This window comes from Arachis duranensis, chromosome 10 (assembly GCF_000817695.3).
Source record: "Arachis duranensis cultivar V14167 chromosome 10, aradu.V14167.gnm2.J7QH, whole genome shotgun sequence".
Classification (NCBI taxonomy): Eukaryota; Viridiplantae; Streptophyta; class Magnoliopsida; order Fabales; family Fabaceae; genus Arachis; species Arachis duranensis.
The window spans coordinates 12,656,875-12,678,291 of record NC_029781.3 but is presented as its reverse complement, the minus strand read 5'-3'; the positions used below and the strand labels follow the sequence as shown (position 1 = coordinate 12,678,291).

The 21,417-nt window shown below is 34.4% G+C and overlaps 1 protein-coding gene and 1 pseudogene across 1 annotated transcript in view; one reads left to right on the top strand and one right to left on the bottom strand.

Annotated features, from left to right (window-relative positions):
* LOC107469024 (TATA box-binding protein-associated factor RNA polymerase I subunit B) overlaps nt 1–13,282 on the bottom strand; it is a 20,312-nt gene extending 7,030 nt beyond the window's left edge. The window contains exons 1-14 of the mRNA XM_016088415.3: nt 12,867–13,282; nt 11,980–12,192; nt 9,818–10,584; nt 8,341–9,113; nt 7,521–8,256; nt 6,942–7,365; nt 6,782–6,858; nt 6,313–6,546; nt 6,078–6,195; nt 5,623–5,842; nt 4,741–4,813; nt 4,474–4,622; nt 4,083–4,143; nt 2,774–2,850 (exon numbers count right to left, since the gene is read on the bottom strand). Coding sequence (XP_015943901.1) covers nt 7,591–8,256; nt 8,341–9,113; nt 9,818–10,460 — 2,082 coding nt within the window. The 5' untranslated portion in view covers nt 10,461–10,584; nt 11,980–12,192; nt 12,867–13,282 and the 3' untranslated portion in view covers nt 2,774–2,850; nt 4,083–4,143; nt 4,474–4,622; ... (5 more) ...; nt 6,942–7,365; nt 7,521–7,590. The remainder of the gene's footprint in view (nt 1–2,773; nt 2,851–4,082; nt 4,144–4,473; nt 4,623–4,740; nt 4,814–5,622; nt 5,843–6,077; nt 6,196–6,312; nt 6,547–6,781; nt 6,859–6,941; nt 7,366–7,520; nt 8,257–8,340; nt 9,114–9,817; nt 10,585–11,979; nt 12,193–12,866) is intronic.
* Nucleotides 13,283–15,422: 2,140 nt separating this feature from the next.
* Nucleotides 15,423–20,924, top strand: LOC107469026 (uncharacterized; annotated as a pseudogene).
* Nucleotides 20,925–21,417: the final 493 nt, after the last annotated feature.

The window sequence follows — 21,417 nt, the reverse complement described above, 5'->3', positions numbered from 1 at the left end:
GAGGCCATGGTTTCGGGGTGATCAATGCCGAGGGTAAAACTATTTTGGACTTTTCCTCAACTTTTGATCTTCTCATCGCAAATACATGTTTTAAAAAGAGAGACGAACATCTTATAACTTATAAGAGTGGCATGACAAGCTCTCAAATCGACTTCTTCTTGTTGAGGAGAGTCGACCGGAAATTTTGCATTAACTGTAAAATTATCCCGGGAGAGAGTTTGACAACACAACATAGGGTGCTTGTCATGGATTTTCGCGTTGAGCAAAAGTTGAGGAAAAGACATCATACGAAGAACCCAAGGACGAGGTGGTAGCGGATGAAAGGTGAGGAACAAAGAAGCTTCCTAAGACGGGTAGGAGAAGAGGCAAAGTGAGATGGGAATGGAAGCGCGGAAGAGATGTGGAGGGAGATGGCAGAAGTTATTAGAAGAACAGCAAAAGAAAGTTTTTGTGAATCTAAAGGAATAGGACCAAGAGACAAGAAGTCCTGGTGGTGGAATGCGAGTATACAAGAAAAGATAAAGATAAAAAGAGAATGCTTTAAAGAGTGGTCTTTATGCCGCAATGCAGATAACTGAGAAAAATATAAGGCGGCTAAGAAAGAGACAAAAGTGGCTGTAAGTGAAGCAAGAACAAGAGCATATGAGGGTCTCTACCAGTCTTTTGGGCACGAAAGAAGGAGAAAAAGGTATATATAGAATTGCAAAGAGCCGGGAAAGAAGAACGAGAGATTTGGATCAGATTAAGTGCATAAAGGATATGGATGTAGAGGTGTTGGCTCAAGAGGAGAAGATTAATGAAAGGTGGAAGAGCTACTTCTACGAGTTATTTAATGAGGGACAGAAGACTCTTCCGAGCCTTGGTCGATTATGCACAAGGGAAGAAGACCAAAACTTTGACTACTATCGAAGGATTCGAGACTTCGAGGTAAAAGAGACTCTAAAGCAGATGAAAAATGGCAGAGCAGTAGGACCTGATAATATACCGATTGAGGTTTGGAAGGGTCTTGGAGGAAAAGGCATCAACTGGTTAACCAAGCTCTTTAATGAAATTTTAAGGTCAAAGAAGATGCCTGATGAGTGGAGAAAGAGCACCTTGGTACCTATCTATAAGAATAAGGGGGATATACAAAGTTGCAGAAACTATAGAAGGATCAAACTGATGAGATATACTATGAAATTATGAAAAAGGGTGATAGAACGGAGGTTGAGAAAAGAGACACAAGTAACATAGAACCAATTTGGATTTATGCAAGCAGATCCACCACCGAAGCGATATACCTATTAAGAAGGATGATGGAGAGGTATCGTAGTAATAAAAGGGATCTACACATGGTGTTTATTGATTTGGAAAAATCGTATGATAGGGTACCAAGGGAGGTCTTATGGAAGGTTTTAGAAAAGAGGAGAGTAAGGATCGCATATATTCGGGCAATTAAAGACATGTATGATGGGGCCACAACTAGTGTGAAGACTCAAGGTGGTGTGACAGAGAAATTCCCTATTGGTATAGGATTACACCAGGGATCATCCTTAAGTCCACACCTTTTCACATTAGTCTTGGAAGTACTCACAGAGCACATCCAAGAGCCTGTGCCATGGTGCATGCTTTTTGCCGATGATATCGTCCTTATGGGTGTAAATCATAGGATCCAAGCAGGTTGGTCAAAATGGCGGAGTGCATCTGATTTTATATGCGACAAAAAAGTGCCTTTAAAACTTAAAGGTAAATTCTATCGCACCGCTATAAGACCGGCTATGCTGTATGATACGGAGTGTTGGGCAGCTAAAGGGGAGCACGAACATAAGCTGAGTGTGGCAGAGATGAAGATGTTGAGATGGATGAGTGGTCATACGCGATTGGATAAAATAAGGAATGAAGATATAAGGGAGAGAGTTGGAGTAGCACCCATTGTGGAAAAGATGGTTGAATCGCGTCTCAGGTGGTCTGGACATGTGAGAAGAAGACCGATAGAACATCCAGTCAGGAGGGTGGATGAGATGGAAGATGGACAAAGGGCGAAAGACAGAGGAAGACCTAAGAAGACCATCCATGAGGTGGTCAAACGAGATCTACATGTAAACGGTCTCTCTGTAGACATGATACATGACAGAGCACAATGGCATCGTTTGATTCATGTAGCCGACCCCACTTAGTGGGACAAGGCTTTGTTGTTGTTGTAATTTACATCTAACTATATGTCAAATAAAATATTTCTTTTTGTAATCTCCTACTTAACCCACCAGGAACATAAAACAAAACATATCAAGCTTCAACACAAACAATAACAATAATACTAACAAAACACAGTTTAAGAAGAACCAAATATGCAACAAAGCCAGTGATATAATTATATATCATGAACTTGGTTTCTGTGCTTACTAAAAAACACTGCAATGACAGTTTTAATGAAGTAAAATTATTTATCACTGGCCAACAAAGTTGAATAATAATGCAGATAATTTACAAACTATTATTAGTATTATTGCTGCATATTTTAACCGTTTGCATTATCTATATGTCCTTGAGTTTTTGATATTTCTATATGGTATGAAACTCATTTTTAAAGGAAACTAAAAAAAAAACATATACAAAAGTTAGTTATGGAAGGAAAAGAAAGATCAAAATTATTTAAATACATATAAACTTAGTTAAATTTTAGAGTGCCATCCAAGAATTAAACTGAACAAATTAAAGAAGAGACAAAAATGATCTAATTTAAACATAAAAAACGATGAAAGAATAGCGATTAAGGCAGATGAATCATTCATACCGCTTTGGCAGGTGCAACTTCAGCCGGAGCACATTGCAACAGATTTCACACCTTGAGCTTTGTCAGAGAAATTGTTCCTTAAAAAAGAAATCAAGTTTTCAAATTACTTAGCAGAACTAAAAGCAAATCGAAATTTGTAGTAACAAAAAAAAAAATCTATAAAAGTCAAAGCTACTAAATTACATAAGATGTCAACAGACAACAATGACTATGCTTATTTTAAGTGTGATGCTGTTTTACTCCAGCATTTTATGAAACAACTCCTGAACTTAAGATATGCATACACCGCTGAACAACATTTTATGTTTAGGAAAAAAAAAACTATAGCCTCTGAGAAAAACCATTGATGTTATAAATAGCTTTTACCAAACTTTTTTAAATTATAAAAAAACACCCAACTTCAAGAGGGGTAGCATTTTCAAGAGAAGCAACTCTAACTTCAAGAGCAGTAGCATCTCCAACTTTCTGCTATTGCTGTTAGACTCCTAATAGTCCAAGAAACTGCTCAATGGTTTGGTTTGTTTTAAACCATCTCATGAAAGTATCACATGATTAAGTTTCGGATAAAAAAATAACTGCTCCATATTCATTAAAATTTTTACAAAAATCCCATAAACCTTCAAAATATGATAATCAAATACTTTAACATTGTAATCTGCATTATCATATACCCAAACAAAAGAAACAAAGAATTTATTTTGCATTACTTGATGATCTTCATTGCTCTAAAATTATCTCTTGTAGAATTTCCAAAACCAAATCTTTTTTACTGAAATCAATTCTAGCTGATAAATTAAGACCTTGAAACATCTTTCGAGAAAATTTATATTGGCATATGTGAAGTGTTAGTATGAGAGGTTTAACATGCCAAATGAAAGAATCCCTAACAATGAGATGGTGGGTGCAAATTTAGAACACAAATATATTTTAGTGTTAGATCCAATTAATTAAAATGAAATGGATATAACACACAAATGTTTATTCTTTCTTCTCTATATGTTATAGATTAAGGATTGCTGATTACAGGCATCAAACCCAAATAAATATTATTGAGCTTCCTCATGAACTCTATGATGATGAGGATGGAAGTACCGACAAAATTGAAAAGGTCTATATAACATTAAATATAATATTGAACTGGATAAAAGTGTTATCAATCATATCAAATGAGACATAAAATGTAGAAATTTAATGTCAATTTCATTATATAGAATCAATATCCACCATCCTAGGCAGCAATCTTTTCATTCCTCTAATAACAACATAAATGCAAATGGCCACAAAAAGAAATTATAAAGGATAGTGTTACCTGGAGGACATTGTTGGCATAATCAAAGACTCCATGAGAGACAATCACCACCTCAGATGTTCTTTAAGAAATGAAATAAGTTGTGAAAATAGACAAAAAAAAATTAGCAATATAGTTAATAGAAGACAAACCCGGTAAGCTATCCAACAATAAAAAGGAAATGGATTATTGTAGATCAACCAAAATATGCATGCAATCATTTGAAAGCAAAAAAAAAAAAACAATTATTTTATTGTAGATTAACCAAAATTTTAGAGCTAAGTAAAGTTTATGCATTGTGCTCCCTCCTGGAAACGGATTCAATAAATTTTAAGAATATCTAGTTAAATTAAACCAGTTCAGCACATTTCAAGAATATCTAGTTTCAATCATTATAGAATGTAAACATTACCTATTGCTCAAATTCACTGGCCTCAAAATCTAATGTCAGTGATTCTAACATGTCTATGGGTTCTTGAAATCCATCAGTAACCAACTTTTCATCTCCTAGATTTCTATCAACATCCACAACCCTATCCAGAGAAACAGCAATATAAGGACCTGGATTATTGGAAAACAAAGAAAAATGTTAATTTCAAGTAATATTCGGAAGATGAACATAAAATGAACAGCTTCTTAAGTCCTAGAAATGGGAAGACAAAATTAAGTTACTTTGTACCTCTCCATCCCTTCCGAAATATAGAAATAAATTCGTGTTCCACTTCTGATTCATAATTCACATTAATTAATCCCTGGAAAAAAAGCATGTGAGGGCTAAGAAAAAAAATAGTCCAAAGCAAGGTAGAATCAGCAAGAACAATACTGGAACAGTAAAGGAACAGAGAAGCCGTGTTTACATGGTGGTGCATACACAGCACTAATTCAGTACATGTTCCTTGAGAATTTTCAAGTAAAAGGGATTCTCACAGAACTTGTCTAGTATTTCTTTCTTTTTCTTAATGGGTTTGTTATTCAGTGGAGTGAAATTCAGAACATCTATTGCTCTTGCAGCTGTAAAATATCTTCCTTATCTTAGGCCCAAAGCATGTCTAGTAATAGAAAATTTTGTAGAAACCACAAAAAAAATATTATATTGAATGCATAAAATGCAGTAGATACCTTATCTTATATTGGACTAAGAACACAACTACTCATTTCAATTAGAAACCAAAATAAAAGATTTATTTTGCATATTCCAATTATTGAAAATCAATTCTTCTAGATTGTTACTAATAGATGGAATTACTAAACTAACCACTTCTTTCAAAGGAACCAAGAAAATTCTGAATGAGAAAAAGGATTGCTTTCAACATGTGATTAAAGTACCGGTATAATTGAGAAGGTCCAAATAATGTTAAATTAAACTCTAAGATGATATATATTTGGACTTGACAAAAATATTATCGATCATGTCAAATGAGGTATAAAGTGCAGAGATTTAATGTCAAAATTTCAATTTATAGCATCATTCTCAACCATCTTGGGCAGCAATGTTTTCCTTCCTATAATAACAGCATAAATGCAAAACGCAATAAAAGGAAATTATAAGGGATAGCGTTACCTGGGGGAGGTTGCAGGCAATCAGAGACTCCATCCGAGATCACAACAAACGTGTCCTTCTTGGATCTACTGTTGCAAATCAATTTCCCAAGAAAAAATTCCTCACCGTACAACAGAGTAGCATATGTCATTGACTCATTCCTCCTTTCTTTCTCAATCTAACCTCCTTCTTTCTCCCTTACTGCTCTATTTGCTTTCGCTCGCATTCGATTCAGAGGCGGCTATAACCAAACAGTTTGCATTATGATAAGTTACTGATAGATCTGTTTTTTGAAAATTTATATATTAATTAAAATTTATTTACAAATATCTATTTTATCATGACTCGTTACATTTAGCAGAGGAAATTTATTTCATATAAATTTTCAAATACACAACTTTGTAGATAATAGAATTCTAAGCAACATCATCATTAGCTGCTGGTAATAATTTAAAAAGAAGCACTCTTCAACTTACTTGAACAAATCCCGAATCCCAGTCCATAATGGTGACTTTCGTGTAAATCTGTTTCTTAAATCTGGCATAATGGTGACCTTCACATAAAACTCCAAACTGGTTCTTGAATCTACAATATCTGACCTAAACACATAACTGTACTCATTAAAAATTAAAAAGATGAAATATAGATTATAATAAAAATTTATACCAAAAAATTAAAAAGAATGAAGAAGAGTTTTAATTGACTTCCTACCATGGAGGAGTGGAACTTGAAGCTGTCATTCACCGACTGGATTATAAGGATTCCTCATCGTACAACAGAGTAGCATATGCCTCGTTGGAAGCTCCCCTCTCTCGAACGACTTTCTTCTTCAGTGGCAGATCTAGCATCCACAGTGGCCTCCATTACCGCCATTGCCTCATTCCTCCTTCTTTCTCCCTCACTGCTCTATTTGCTTTCGCTCTCTTGCATTCGATTCAGAGGCAGCTATAACCAAACAGTTTGCATTATGATAAGTTCCTGTTAGATCTGTTTTTTGAAAATTTATATATTAACTAAAATTTATTTACAAATATCTATTTTATCATGACTCGTTACATTTAGCAAAGAAAATTTATTTAAAATGAGTTTTCAAATACACAACTTTGTAAATAATAGAGTTCTAAGCAACATCATCATCAGCTGCTGGTAATAATTAAAAAAGAAGCACTCCTCAACTTACTTTTCAGTGGAGAAAATTAAAAAGGATGAAGAAGAGCTTTAATTGACTTTCTACCATGGAGCAGTGGAACTTTGAAGCTGTCGTTCACCGAAAAATGGATTATAAAGGATTCTTCTCGAGTTATAACGAAATCAAACAACAAAATAAAGAAAGAACTAACCATCCTCTATTTGCAGCATCCATCGGCGAAGGAACGGCTACAACGGCGTTCTGAGGTAGAGGCAGTTCTATGGATCCAACAGCGGCAGTAGCCTTCATCACCGCCGTCACCTCATTCCTCTTCTTTTCTCTGTCGATCTAGCATCCTTCTCGGTGACCGTCGTTGTCATCGCCACCCTCTTCTCCTTCTTCCTTCGTGCTTTATTTCTTCCCCGGCAGTAGCCTTCATCACCGCCGTCACCTCATTCCTCTTCTTTTCTCTGTCGATCTAGCATCCTTCTCGGTGACCGTCGTTGTCATCGCCACCCTCTTCTCCTTCTTCCTTCGTGCTTTATTTCTTCCCCGACCTTTTCTTTTTCTCTTCTCTGCGGAATGGAAAGAGAAAGACTGGTGCCACTCTCTTTCATATTCTCTTCTTGAAAGTCCTGAAACAAAATCCTTTTTAAATTTGAATTTGAATCAAATCCCACCCAATTATTTCTTTTATGTCATTTATTAATTATACGGGTGTGGTTGGTCATAAAGTTTATCTACATGACTACATTGATCCTTGATATTCATAATAAACTTCCATCTTAACCTGTTATGTTGAAACCATCAAAATGTGTACGAAGCATTGATTTTTAAACTATAACAAGGAAAAATAATTCTCAAATATCCAAATCTGACAGCCCAGGTACATCCTCAGATTCATTTTCAGGGGCCGCATCACTGCAGAACTTGCACGAAATTTTCTCTGGTTTCAACTGCAAGCATTCGTCGATCTGTTCCTCTAACCAAGCAAGTCTTCTTTCGAGCTTCAACACACCAATATGCATAATCCGAACGTCAACTTGTGCGACCCTAGCGCAAGCCCGAAGCAGGATGTAGTAATCAGCATGAGCAACATACTCCAAGGCACCTTCATCTATCTTCCTCACATAGTGAAGATAATTGTGTCGTCTTTTCTTCTTGACAATAGGTGGTATATAGTAGAACCTATTCTCCTCCATGTCTAACTTCATCCGTGCAATGGCTTCCTTGACATGAGGTTTTTCTGAACTGTGCGCATTGGAATCTGATTCATCACGGCCTCTAAAACTCTTTGAGGAATCATTGTCCTTGTCATTGTCCCCATCATCTTTATCCACATTTTCAGGCAAATGATTTCCAAGGCTGGTGGCGTCATTAAGAGATGGCTCATTAGAATGTTCTTTACTTGTCCTCTCCCTCTGAGATGTCCTACCAACCGATGCATTATCCCTCGACCTTGTTTGATTAAGAGACCTGTTAGATTGTTCTCCATGTACTGAAGGCTTAGTATCCTGATATACAAAATATCATTGAATAAGAATTGATTTTAGAAAGAATTATTCACAATGTAGCTAGCAAGCAAGGACAAACAAATCAAAACACTTTACATTAGATGGTAGATTGACATGAGTTGACAAATGTATTCGCATTTGATGAAAAATAAGTGAGAATAAAAATCTAAGTCCACAGGCATTGCTCATGTCCCGAAGACAAGAGATCATGACCACAGGGGAAACTTCCCCATTGTCTTTGGTATTACCTTTGTTGGACAAACTTTTCTCCCATTCTCCCGAACCATTTATGTTAAACAACATTCTTATTGCTACAACCAGAATTGACATCACACAAACATGAATAGGTAGCTTAAAATGTCTTTCGGATAAGGATAACCACAAATCTGGAGGCATGGCCCATTCATATATGCGGCTTACATGAGGAAGAATCTTTTCAGAAGGAAGAGATAATCTCTGAAGATATCGACGTGCTATTCCAAAGAAATTCACAGGAGGTAACTCCAAGCCTATGAACTGAGCAATTGATGCAGCAAATGTTTCTAGTTTCAGCACCATAAGAACTCGCTGAGGCTTGAACATCACACTTGAACTAATAGGACATGCACTTGATGGCCGTCCAAGACGCTTTTCAATTTCAACAAATGCAGAAATATACGGAATCTTCGCTTCCAGTGTCCCCTTGATTAAGTCAGACGGCAGGACAGGTTCCCTTGCAACATGACATGCCAGAAAAGAAACAGCAAGAGTACAGGATGGTGGAATCCTTTTCTTTAAGGCCCTGAACCATATCATCACGGCACGCTGACCATATAAATTGTAGGGTTCATCTCTGTATTTAGCCCGTGTCTTACGATCTTTGGGTTCTTCTGAAACCAAGTTACCAAGGGAGAAATAAACTCAGTGAATTACAAGAACAGATGACTCAAACAAAAGAAAAGAAAGAAAAGTTCTTTCTATGCAATGGAAAGGAGAAACTATCCTAAACATTAAGTGTATAACTTCATAACCAATCCTTTCGTCCTGTTGTTAAGATAGCAATAATTAAAAATCAACTTTAAGCTTAATGAATGCCAAATTGAGTTGTGACTAATCAAACACAAGATGCTAGGGTGATTAAATTTTTAGCTAACTTAATATCAAGTTTCACTGAACTTCACCAGTAATTAACAAAAAGCATTTAGCCTAGAGCCTTTCAAGACCAACACACAATGACGCACCCGTGGAAGAAAACAAAAATAAACCAAATATCGGAAATCATGTTCAATCTTGACCCTCCCTATATATAGAAATGGATTAGCACGTTCAGAACTAGACCCTGCAATGTTTGTGACTTCATGAACATATATGAAAAATCACGAGCCATTAAATTGGCAAATAGCCAAACACCTACGGTGCACAAGTACTGCTACCTTAAACTTCTTAAATTTGTGACTAAATCATTTGATCAAATTGTAATATTCAAAAGTGTATGTGCAGAAATTAAAATAAATAAATAAAGATTGATGCGATGCAATGCAACAAAAGAGGCGTAAAGATGCAAAATAGACGCGAAGATTGATAGTGTTAGGACCTTCTTCATGCTGCATCTCAGAGTCATGGATAACTTGATCAGCCCAATCATCATTGAAGACACCAGTTCCGAACACGAACCTCAACCAAATGGGCTGCATCAACCCGCAAATCAAAGGCGTAACCTTGAACTCCTTAACCAACGCCTCACACTGAAGCTGAACCATAATCTGCAACCCTAACACGTACCTCATCCTAACTTCATTCTGGTAATCCTCAAAGCTCAGAACATTGGCGCCAGCCACGTCAGCAAAATCTTCGGGAACAGAGTGAATATCGCCGAAAAGCGGAGCGTAATTCTCCTCCTCTCTCTTCACCTCGACGGCGTTGCTCCGGCCAGGGGTTTGGTTGTCGTCGTCGTCCAACCCGAGGTTGCGGAGGAGAACCGATTGTGAGTCGTACTGAGAGATTGGCTCCGCTTTGATTCCGACGGTTGAAGTTTGATAGCGCTGCTGGGTGGCAAGGTATATGCCGGCGGAGGCGCCGCCGCTTTTGTAGAGATCGTTGTCGTCGACGGCGGTGTCGACAACATCCTCGGAGCGGGAACCGCAGCGGTTGCAGTAGAAAAATCCGTCATCGCCGTCGACAAGGCCGACGTTTCCGCAGGCGTGGCAAGTCAAGGTGTGGGGATCAATATCAGCCATAACATCTGGAGAAGTGAAGTGAAGACCAGCTATGACTGTGAAGCGCAGGCGCCAAACTAGGTGAAGAGTTCATAGTTCAGTTCATACAAGAATTAAGAATACCTGAATACCTGAAACTTGAAGACTAAAGTAATGGAGGCCCAATAAGAAGCCATCTAATATGTTTTTTATCTTCAATAGCGGGTTCAATGCCAAAAAAGTTCAAATTTGGCCTATTGGAGTATTGGATTGGTAAAAAATAGTTTTTATCAAGGTTGCGAGAACCGAACTGGTCAATGAACCGGTGAAGTAACTGGTTTACTGGTTTACTGGTTCGACCGGGGTTCGACCGGGGTTCAACCGGTTTAATTAAATATTAATTAAAAATTTAATATATAGTTTCAAATATTTAAATTTGATCTTTTCTAACCTAATAAAATTCAAAATTGCACCTAATGTTCTACACCAAACAAATATTAACAAAATTCAACTACCCACAGGAACTAATTATCACTAATTAGTAATCATCAGAAAATCAGCAACAACATCATCCTCATTTCAGAAAATCAACATTTCAGAATAAGAAAACATCAACAAAATCAATATTATTAACTCAGCAACTCAGAATTAAATCCAGTAACTCAACTAAATCCAACTCCAATTCAGAATTAAACAAAGCTACTAATCATCACTAATCAGTAATCATCGGAAAATCAACAACAAGCCAACAACATATCAGTAACAACATCATCATCATTTTAGAAAATCATTCTAGAATCATAAATCAACAATCAACAGGATTATTCCAGTTTCATAAAATAAGAGACTATGTACCAAGGTTCGGAAAACCGGACCGGTCATCAAACCGCTCTAGCTACTGGTTCACTGGTTTATTGATCCAACCGGTTCAACCGGTGGTTCAACCAGAAAAACCGTTTCAGAATAAAACAATAAATAAATTATATATAAACATCATAAAATATAATTATAGTCTAATATAAATCTTAAATATCTTCCAAATTTAAAACATTACATGAAATGTCAACCAAATCTATATGATCTTATTAAAATACAGTCTCAAAAGTTAAATAGTAAAAAGAGCAATGGTGCAAACAGCAACAATACAACTAGAAATAATCATTAATCACTCCTAAATTAATTCAAAACAGTAGCATAACAAATAATCACCCCTAAATTAATTCAAAACAGCAGCATAACAAAATCACTAATCACAAATCACAAATCACTTATCACAAATTCAAAATTCAAAACACTCAGTGCCATAATTCCATAACAAAACAGCAGTATAAGTGCATAACAAGTTAACAACAGCAGCTTAACAAGCCACAATCAATAATCACAAATTCCAAACTCAAATCAGCAGCATTACAAAAGACCCAAGAAATCACAAATCACAAATTCAACCTCAAATCCCTAAAAGAGTAACACAGACTCGACTTTCCACTAACCTCAAATCAGTAAATCAGTAATCAGTTAATCAGTAAATCAGCATTGATCAAACTAAATGTATACCAGCTACCTTCAATTTATTTTTGTATTTTGCAACCCCTGGTTTTGTTTTGCAGTTTTGCTTCCTTCCACTTGATCACATTAGATGTATTGAATCTAATTGGTGCAGCCCCACTTGCCCATTAATGTCTCCCACAATTTGGTGCAGAGGATTGCATATTCAGCTTGACAAAAATGTCAGAGCTTCCATTTCCACCAACCTCAGAAATTCAACCTGAAATTCCTGAAAACAGAGTAACAGACTCAACTTTCCACTAACCTCAAATCAGTTAATCAGTAATCACAATAAAAATAGGAGGATCGACAAGCATGTTATTATTCACAGAAGCTAAGAACAATGAAAAATGGAGAAAGATTCAACAGTTTTCAACCCAATTTTAACAAAGCTCATCACAATCATTAACAACAATAAAAAGCATTGAAGGAACAGTGAATCAGTAACATAGGCAGTGCAAATTTAAAATTTAAAAGCTATCAATTTAAAATTTATCATCAAATACAATCAGAAAGCAAAGCCAATCAACCAAGCACTGAATGAGCATTCTGTTCTGATTATGTGACTGGGAAGCAACAAATTCAGCAACAAATTCAAGTTACAGCAACAAAAACATAATAGAAAATCGTTTATGGTTTCTATTGTATATTGGAAATTTTGCTATTAATTGTTTATGATTTCAACAAAAACACAACGCAGCAGCAGTAGCACAGTGGAGCCACAAAACACACAACAGCACACTAGAAGCCAGAAGCCACAGCAGAAAGCCAAAGCCAGAGAAAATCAATGATTTCAACAAAAACACAAAACCCTATCATCATTGAATGATTTGTTGATTTCAGAACAGAGAGTCACATAATAAAACGAAAAACGAAGAACAAGGGCACACCAAAGCCACTGACCTTCGAGAGGGCGACGGCGACAAGACGACGGCAAGCAGGACGAATCCGATGGAGGATGGGCGCCGAGCGAGGAAAAAGACAGCGAACAGGGGGTTTGACTTGGATAATGCCAACAGACGAAGAGAGACTCCTTGGTGACAAACCCCTGACTGCTACAGATGGCGACAAAACAGCGACAAACAACGGCGACAACACGACGGCGGCCGAGCTCAAGGAAGAAGCAGTGCGCCTGCGACTGGTTACTGCGAACAGATCGAAGACTTGGAGAACTCCCCTAACTGTGACGCACGAAGACTCGAGGAGACAAGCCCCTGACTGCGACGGACGGCGGCAAACACGGCTCCTCCCTGCGGCGGTGGTGGCGGCTAGGGTTTTTCCCTGGTTGAGGCCAAGCGTGTTCTGCACTTCTGCTCGAAGGAATAAGGAAGGAGATGGGGAAGGGCATTTTGTTTCTCCCCTTAAGCGCGAAACGGCGCCGTTTTATTCAAACCGGGCGGTTCCGGTTCCGATTTGACCGGCCGGTTTTTGTCCAGTTTAACGGTTTATATCCGGTTTTATAATTTTCGGTTTTAGACATCAGACCAAACCGTTTATGTCTCCGGTTCGCAGTTGAATCGGTCAAACCGGTCGATCCGGTCCGATTTTCAGAACATTGCTATGTACTCATTCACAATTTTAGAAAAATGAAAATTTTGATGCCAAATGTAATCATATTTGTTTTAAAATTTTCATAAAAGCTTTCGAGTGAAGTGATTTGCAAATATGAAGATTGGGACCTGCATCAACACTCAGAGAGTCAGAGTGCTTACTACTTCCCCGCAGCGAGGAGGAAGGGGAGTGACGGCGACGACAAAGGAGACGACCACACTAGCGAACAGAGAGAGAGAGAGCGCTTGAACAGGGGAGACGGTCACGGCCACAGAGCTTCCACGCGACGGCGAGGGAGCTTCCTACAACGGCGACACAGCTTCCTAGGACGGTGACGGAGCTTCCTACGACGGCGACACAGTTCCTGCGACGACGACTGAGCTTCCACGGTGCGACACCGGCGAATAGAGAGAAAGCACGCTCGAGCAGAGGAGATCCAGTGTCTGTGGGTTTCGCGGGGTTGTGGGGCTGCGGTGGTTGCGGTGGGTGCGGCGGCTCCAGTGGTTGTGGTGGGTGCGGCGGCTAGTCTATTAGGGTTTCCATCTGTTCTTTCAATTTTGATTTTAAGATTTTTTGAAAAAGAGATGACAGGAGATGAGTGGGAGTGTTGGACTTTTGGTGGGAGGGGAGGGGGTATGGGTTTCGGGTAGATGATTTAGGCTTTTTTTTTTTTAAAGGCCAAAAATGGCGTTGTTTTAAAAGGGGTTTTTAAACCGAAAAATCGTAAAAAATCGGACGGTTCAGTCAGTTCACTGATTAACCGTCGGTTCGACCGGTTTTTTGTCAAATAGTTTTTGGCCTTACCTGGACCGGCTAGGGACCGGTTTCTGATTATTCCGGTTGAACCGGCCGGTCCGGTTCGATTTTCAGAACCATGCTATATCTATACCAATATATAACGGGGATATGGAAGTTTGGTATCCAAATCTTTCTTCCTATTTTGCCCCTGTTTTTAATTTTAAACCAAAATGAGTTGACTCATGACAAAACTTAAAAACTGAATATTTCTAATAGATGAAACTGACACCACGTACTCAAAAGACATATATTTTGAAATTAAATTTATTAAATATATTTTTATCTATAATTATTCATGATCATTTTTAAAAATTATTAAAAAAAAACATAAATAATTAATATAAATAACATTATACTACAATCATAATAATAATATAAATAAATAAATTACGTCAAAAAAATATTAATTATTTATGATTTTTTATTTATAATTTTTTAATAAGTATTTTTTCTACATAATAGTCCATAATACAATAGTATATAAGTGATCAATATATCATTATAGTTCAATAACTGATAGTATATAAAATATATTTATTTTATTAATAGTTATTTCAATGGGACAATAGTATTTAAAGTATCGAAATAATTAAATCTACAACACATGGTTTACATATTTTTTTTGTCCAATATTTACTTTTTAAACAAAATTTACAGATAAAAGTGTACTCATTAATTAAATTTATACCAATATATATACAATATACAATATATAATGGACTATACCAACGTATAATGGGAATAAAAAAATTTGGTACCCAATTTTTTTACTATTTTACCCCTGCTTATTTTTTTATTTAGACACTGGATTCAATATATAAAAAACTGTTACTACGTCCTCCATATTTTTTATTTTTTATCAAAGAAAGAATTTACTCCACGATAGAATGTCAAACTGATCCCATCAACCCACGATATATTTTAAAACTGCAAAAAACTGCTACTACTACGTACTCGCTTTAAAAACTAACTCACTTTCAACTTTTTAATCGTGCTCTCACAAACGTTTTTTCTCTGCATATTATTCCTATCTTTCTGACAAATACAAATGGAAACTTCACGAAATCCACAGCCACGTCAACGTCGACCCAGTTGGACAGAAGACAGAACATGACCGAAGAACAGAGACAACAATACCTGGCTAGAAGACGTGCAAGTTATCGGGAGATGATTCGACAAGGAAAACAAGTTGCCATATCAACTGATACAACTTCAATGCCAAACACCGGTGGAGATGCCCGATTAACTACAAACATAGGGGTAGCCAGATTGACTACAATTAGACATCAGAACTACCACTTATCATCAATCTGTTACAGCTAACACGATAACATAATTTAAATTTCTTTGTTATAAATTGAATTAGTTCTTAATAATTATATTTTACTTTTTAAAAATGCAGGAATGGAAGCGCATGGCAGTAGAACTGCCACAGGTACAGAAATAAAAATAACATAATTGGTTGCTATTTTATCATTAATATTTTGTAACAAAATTAATTAAATTAATATTACTATACATGGTTTACCATCCAAGCAGTATCTTTCTTAATCAAACAACATATTAATCGTATATGAAATTAAAAGTTAACATTCCAAATTTTTTAGACATCATTCATCTATAAAAAAAAATTTTCAAAAATTAATGGTCAATAACTAATAATAATATTTCTTGAATATATTTCATTCCCGTCGTCCAATATAATATATAACGTAATATATAATTTTTATATATTTGTATTAGAAAAATAAATAAAAAAGATGTCATATAAGACTAACGACAAATAGTACTCTTATATTAAAGTTTTTGATAATGATTTTATAATAAAAAATAAAATTTATATCTATACCAATATATAATGGGATACGGAATTTTGGTATCCAATTCTTTCTTCCTATTTTACTCCTGTTCTCTCTTTATTAGAAACTGGCTTTATCCCACGACACGACAGAACTTAAAAACTAATTTCAATAAAAAAAACTGTTACTACGTACTCAATTTTTTTTATTCACTTTCAATAAAAAAATTATTAATACGTACTCAATTTAAATACCGATTCATTTTCAATAACAAAATAACAGACGTCATAGTAACATAATTAATTGGTATTCTATAACAAAATTAATTAAATTAATATACACTCTTATGCTTATTATTTAACTTAAAAAATTACATATTACAAAGCACTCCTTAATAAAAAAATACAAAAAGTTACTAGAATTTAATGTCCAATTTTTTTTAGACTTCGTATATCCTTACATAATCTATTTCATAAAATAAATTTAGTGGACAAAATAATAATTTTTTTAAAATTTCATCTTATTTATTATTTTTTATTAGTATGTTTCATACATAATAGCCTATAATACAATAGTATATAAGTGATCAATATATTATTATAGGACGATAACTGAAAATATATAAAATATAATTATTTTATTAATAGTTATTCCAATGGACAATAGTATTTAAATTATAAAGAAACATAAATCATTATTAACTAAAGTCATTGGAATAATTAAATCTACAACACATGGTTTACATATTTTTTATGTCAAATATTTTTTTTTAAAATTACATATAAAAGTGTACTCATTAATCAAATATATACCGATATATAATAAACTATACATAATGGTTAAAAAATTACAAGAGTTATTATTTTTTATTTTCTATGATAAAAATAGCCCTACATAAATAAAGATTAGTTCCTTTTATTTTATAAAGATTAATTCATTTTATTATCAACATAAACACAAAAAAACAAGAATACATTACAGTATAACAAATAAATTATTCTTTAATCATATCATTGTATTCTTAATTGTCTTAATTGATGAAATACTCATCATATCATCAATTTAAGGTAATAAATTAACAAAATAAGTTAAAATATCTGACGCATTAATGGACGAAATTCAAACCTTTAAGAAAAAGTACTATAAAAAATATAATAGAAGCATAGAAAGAACTATTTATATATTATAATAAAGAAATCTAGATCAACTCTAAAATAATTAAAGTTATCGATATTTTATTTCTTGCAATCAAAATTAACTAATATTATGATAACTAATTCTTCTCTTATGAGTTTAATTATGCTTATTTTATATATTGCTCTTTAAAAATATAGGTACCGAAATATATGGTAACGGAGCTGGTCCAAGTAACTGATCCCCTGGTTAGTATTTTTATATGCTTTAAATATGTAAACGCATCGATATAAGTTATTTTACCTGCACATTAAATCTTCTTAACGTAGAATATTATCAAGATTAACCAACTTAATTAACACGCTTTATTTTATTGCTAAGCACTAATTTGTTATTAATTCTAAAATAATTAAAGTTACCGATATTTTATTTGACACAATCAACGTTAACTAATTCTTCTCTTATTAGTTTAACTTATGCTTATTTTCTATATTGCTCTTTAAAAATATAGGTACGGAAATATATAATAACAGAACTGGTCCAAGTAATAGATCATCTGATTAGTATCTGTATATGCTTTAAACATGTAAATACATCGATATAAGTTAATTTGTCTGCACATCAAATCTTCTTAACGTAGAATATTAACAAAATTAACCAACTTAATTAACACGCTTTATTTTATTGCTAAGCGCTAATATTCTATTTTTTCAAAAAGGTAGATAACATATAAATTTTGCATTGTTTTTAAATATAGGTGTACATCAAGACACCGTTACAACTACTAATTCAATTCCTCAACCAATTGCTTCTTATGAACCAACAATAAACAATACTAGAAGCCATGCAAATATAAATGGTGAGTACTCTATTTATATTTTTAATATTTTATCATCATCATCATATAATAATCATTACTATATAAAATGTGATTAGTTAAACTTATTGTATTACTATGCTTATTAGTTATCGTAATAACAAATGAATTTTTATTATGTTTATTATCTGTACTGCTTATTATATATTGTAACCAAAATTCTGAATTTAATAAAAAAATTTACAATAAATACTTAATAAATAAAACATTTAAAATAATTGATACATTCATAAAACTAATAATACTAACAATAACTATATAATAAAATTTTTGTAACAACATATATCTTTTCAAATTAAGGAGAAAAACTGAACAAAAAAAATTTAAACACAAATACAACAATTAATAAATACTACAAAAATATTGATGTCCTATCTCATGTATTTAAAAATAAACTGTATAAATTATATGGGTCCTTTTTATTATAAGGTCATTAACAAATTAAGCATTTAATAAATGGTAAAATTTACAAATAGCACAAAGTGTTCTAATTTCTTAAAATAAAAAAACTAAACATTATATTAAAAGTTACAAGTCAACACGTAACTAACTAATGTAGATCTCAAATTAAAAACATAGATAACGGTATATACATTCTTATGAGTTATAAAAAAATTTTTTAATGAATCAATGATTTAAGTACTAACTCAAAAAAATGCTACTACATCGTTTATCCAATAGCAAAAACTATGAGACACATAATATTATTTATTGATGCAAAATATATTTTAACATCGTTACAGTTACTAGGGAATAAACCCTTGATGATAACAACATCATCAAATTAAAATTTAATCATGTATAAAATATTATAAACATAAACACCAACAAAAATAACAAAATAAAAAAACACCAAGTATCTTAACCATAAAAAAATATTTATGCAATTTTAATGGACAAATTTTTTATTATATCGTTAATTTTTCATAATAATTTTAAAAAATATAATTAAAATTCTTACAAATTAGTGGGCAACATTCAAAATTTTCATAAAATTAAATAGCAAATAAAAACACAATAGAATTATATCATTTTAAAAATATTCTTTGTATATTTCAGTATAACTCAGAATAAAAATTTGCTCTATTAAATATATATTTAACTTCATATATTACCTAGAACTTCAAACTTTGACAATCTTATATGAGTTTAGGCAATAGAAAAATATAGAAAAAGTCACGACATTTTTAAAAATTACGTTTAATTTTGAAAACACAAATCACAATTGAAAAGTTGTATACATATTCTTTGTTCACCCTTGATTTCACTATCTAAAATAATATGAAATAATTAATAAATTCTACCCGAGTACCTAACCATACAATTATTGGCACATGTAGGAAAAGAAATCTATAACATAATATTTTAATATTCCTATGCGAGTGCAGAAATTAGACACCATGTCCGAACATCCTACAATTGTGCTCGAAATTTTCAAGCGAATACAACAGTGCTTCAAACTACACTGCCTCCTACAAGGACATGTACACACTGTAATGCACGTCTGTTTCACCATGAAACATTTGACATGTGTTGCAATGGAGAAAAAGTCTCTTTGCCCCAAGTAAATGCTCCTTAGGAATTACTAGACATCTTCTTAGACCCTTCTGCAGAAGGGAACCATTTTAGGAAACACATTCGTGGTTACAATCATGTTTTTTCATTCACTTCATGTGGTGTACACATAGACGAACAATTAGCTTCAGCAAGTCATGGTATATATACATTCCGTGCTCAAGGATCAATGTACCACAGTATAGAGGGATTTCATCCGGATCAATGGGCGTGACCACGCTTCTTGCAACCGTATATATACAATACTGAGCACGAGCTACAAAATAGGATGCTAGAGAACACACAATTGCACGAAAATTTGGTTTTGAAGCTACAACAATTGTTGCACCGATATAATCATTTTATCCATGTATTTCGCCAGCTTGCACAACGACTAGATGTGCAAGAGTATAGTTTGGTGATCAGAGAGCGACCTGCTAATCAACCACAATACAGTCTCCCAACTGCTTCACAAGTAGCAGCCATAATAGTCGGTGATGATATTGAAACAATGGTGCGAGGACGAGATATCAAGGTTCAAACTCATGCTGGTAACCTCGGAAGGATTCAAGAGTTTGTTGGGTATTACGATCCACTACAATATCCTCTTCTTTTTCAATTTGGAACCCATGGATGGGATATAAATACTCGAACTCAACGTGGAAACAAAGTATCATGCCGGACATATTATAGCTATATACAAAGTATCACACCGGATATATTACAGCTATATGCTCCAGGTACAATCTTCTATATTTGCTACATCATTTATAGACTTCCGTAGATGATAGTTTGTACCAATACATCATTTCACAATTTCTAACAATTTTTTATAATCCTCAATATTCGTAGATTTGCCCCAATGATCACTCAACAGTTTTGCAAGCGGGGCGACTTCTTCAACAATATGTTGTTGACAACTATGTGAAAATGGAAATAGGCAAGTTAAGATGGGTTCGACAAAGACAAAAGGAACTTCGAGCTGAACTGTATCAAGACTTGCAAGATGCTTTGCACACAGGAAAGAATAATGCTGGTAATTATTCAACTTAACGGCCACATGATTGATCATTACGTGTTCCTAAATTTAAACTTTAAAACTAATAATACTTTTCTCTAAAATCTGTTTTAGAAAATGTTGGCAGAAGAACGATATTACCATCGTCGTTTGATATTACCATCGTTGTTCGTGGGCAGTCGTCGAGACATGACTCAACGGTACGAGGATGGAATGGCTATTGTTCTTAAAGAAGGCAAACCGGATATTTTTCTAACTATGACATGCAATCCATCATGGTCAGAAATAGCTTCGGAACTCAGTCCTACTCAAACTCCACAGGATCGTCCGGATCTAACAACTAGGATTTTCAGAGCCAAGCTCGAACAATTAAAGCATGATGTTATTACCAAAGGTGTATTGGGAAAGGTGAAAAGTTATATTTATGTCACCGAATTTCAGAAAAGAGGATTGCCACACGTACATATGTTGCTAATCTTAGAAAACAATGACAAATTGAGTGATCCTGACCAATATGATAGTTTGGTCCGAGCGGAAATACCATGTAAAGAAACAGAACCACACTTACATGAGGCAGTGCTAAGGCATATGGTCCATGGTCCTTGCGGAACACTAAATCAATTTTCACCGTGCATGAAGAACGGTCAATGTAAACGCAACTACCCAAAAGAGTTCGTACCAGAGACACGACGAGGTGATGACTCATATCCTCAATATAGGAGG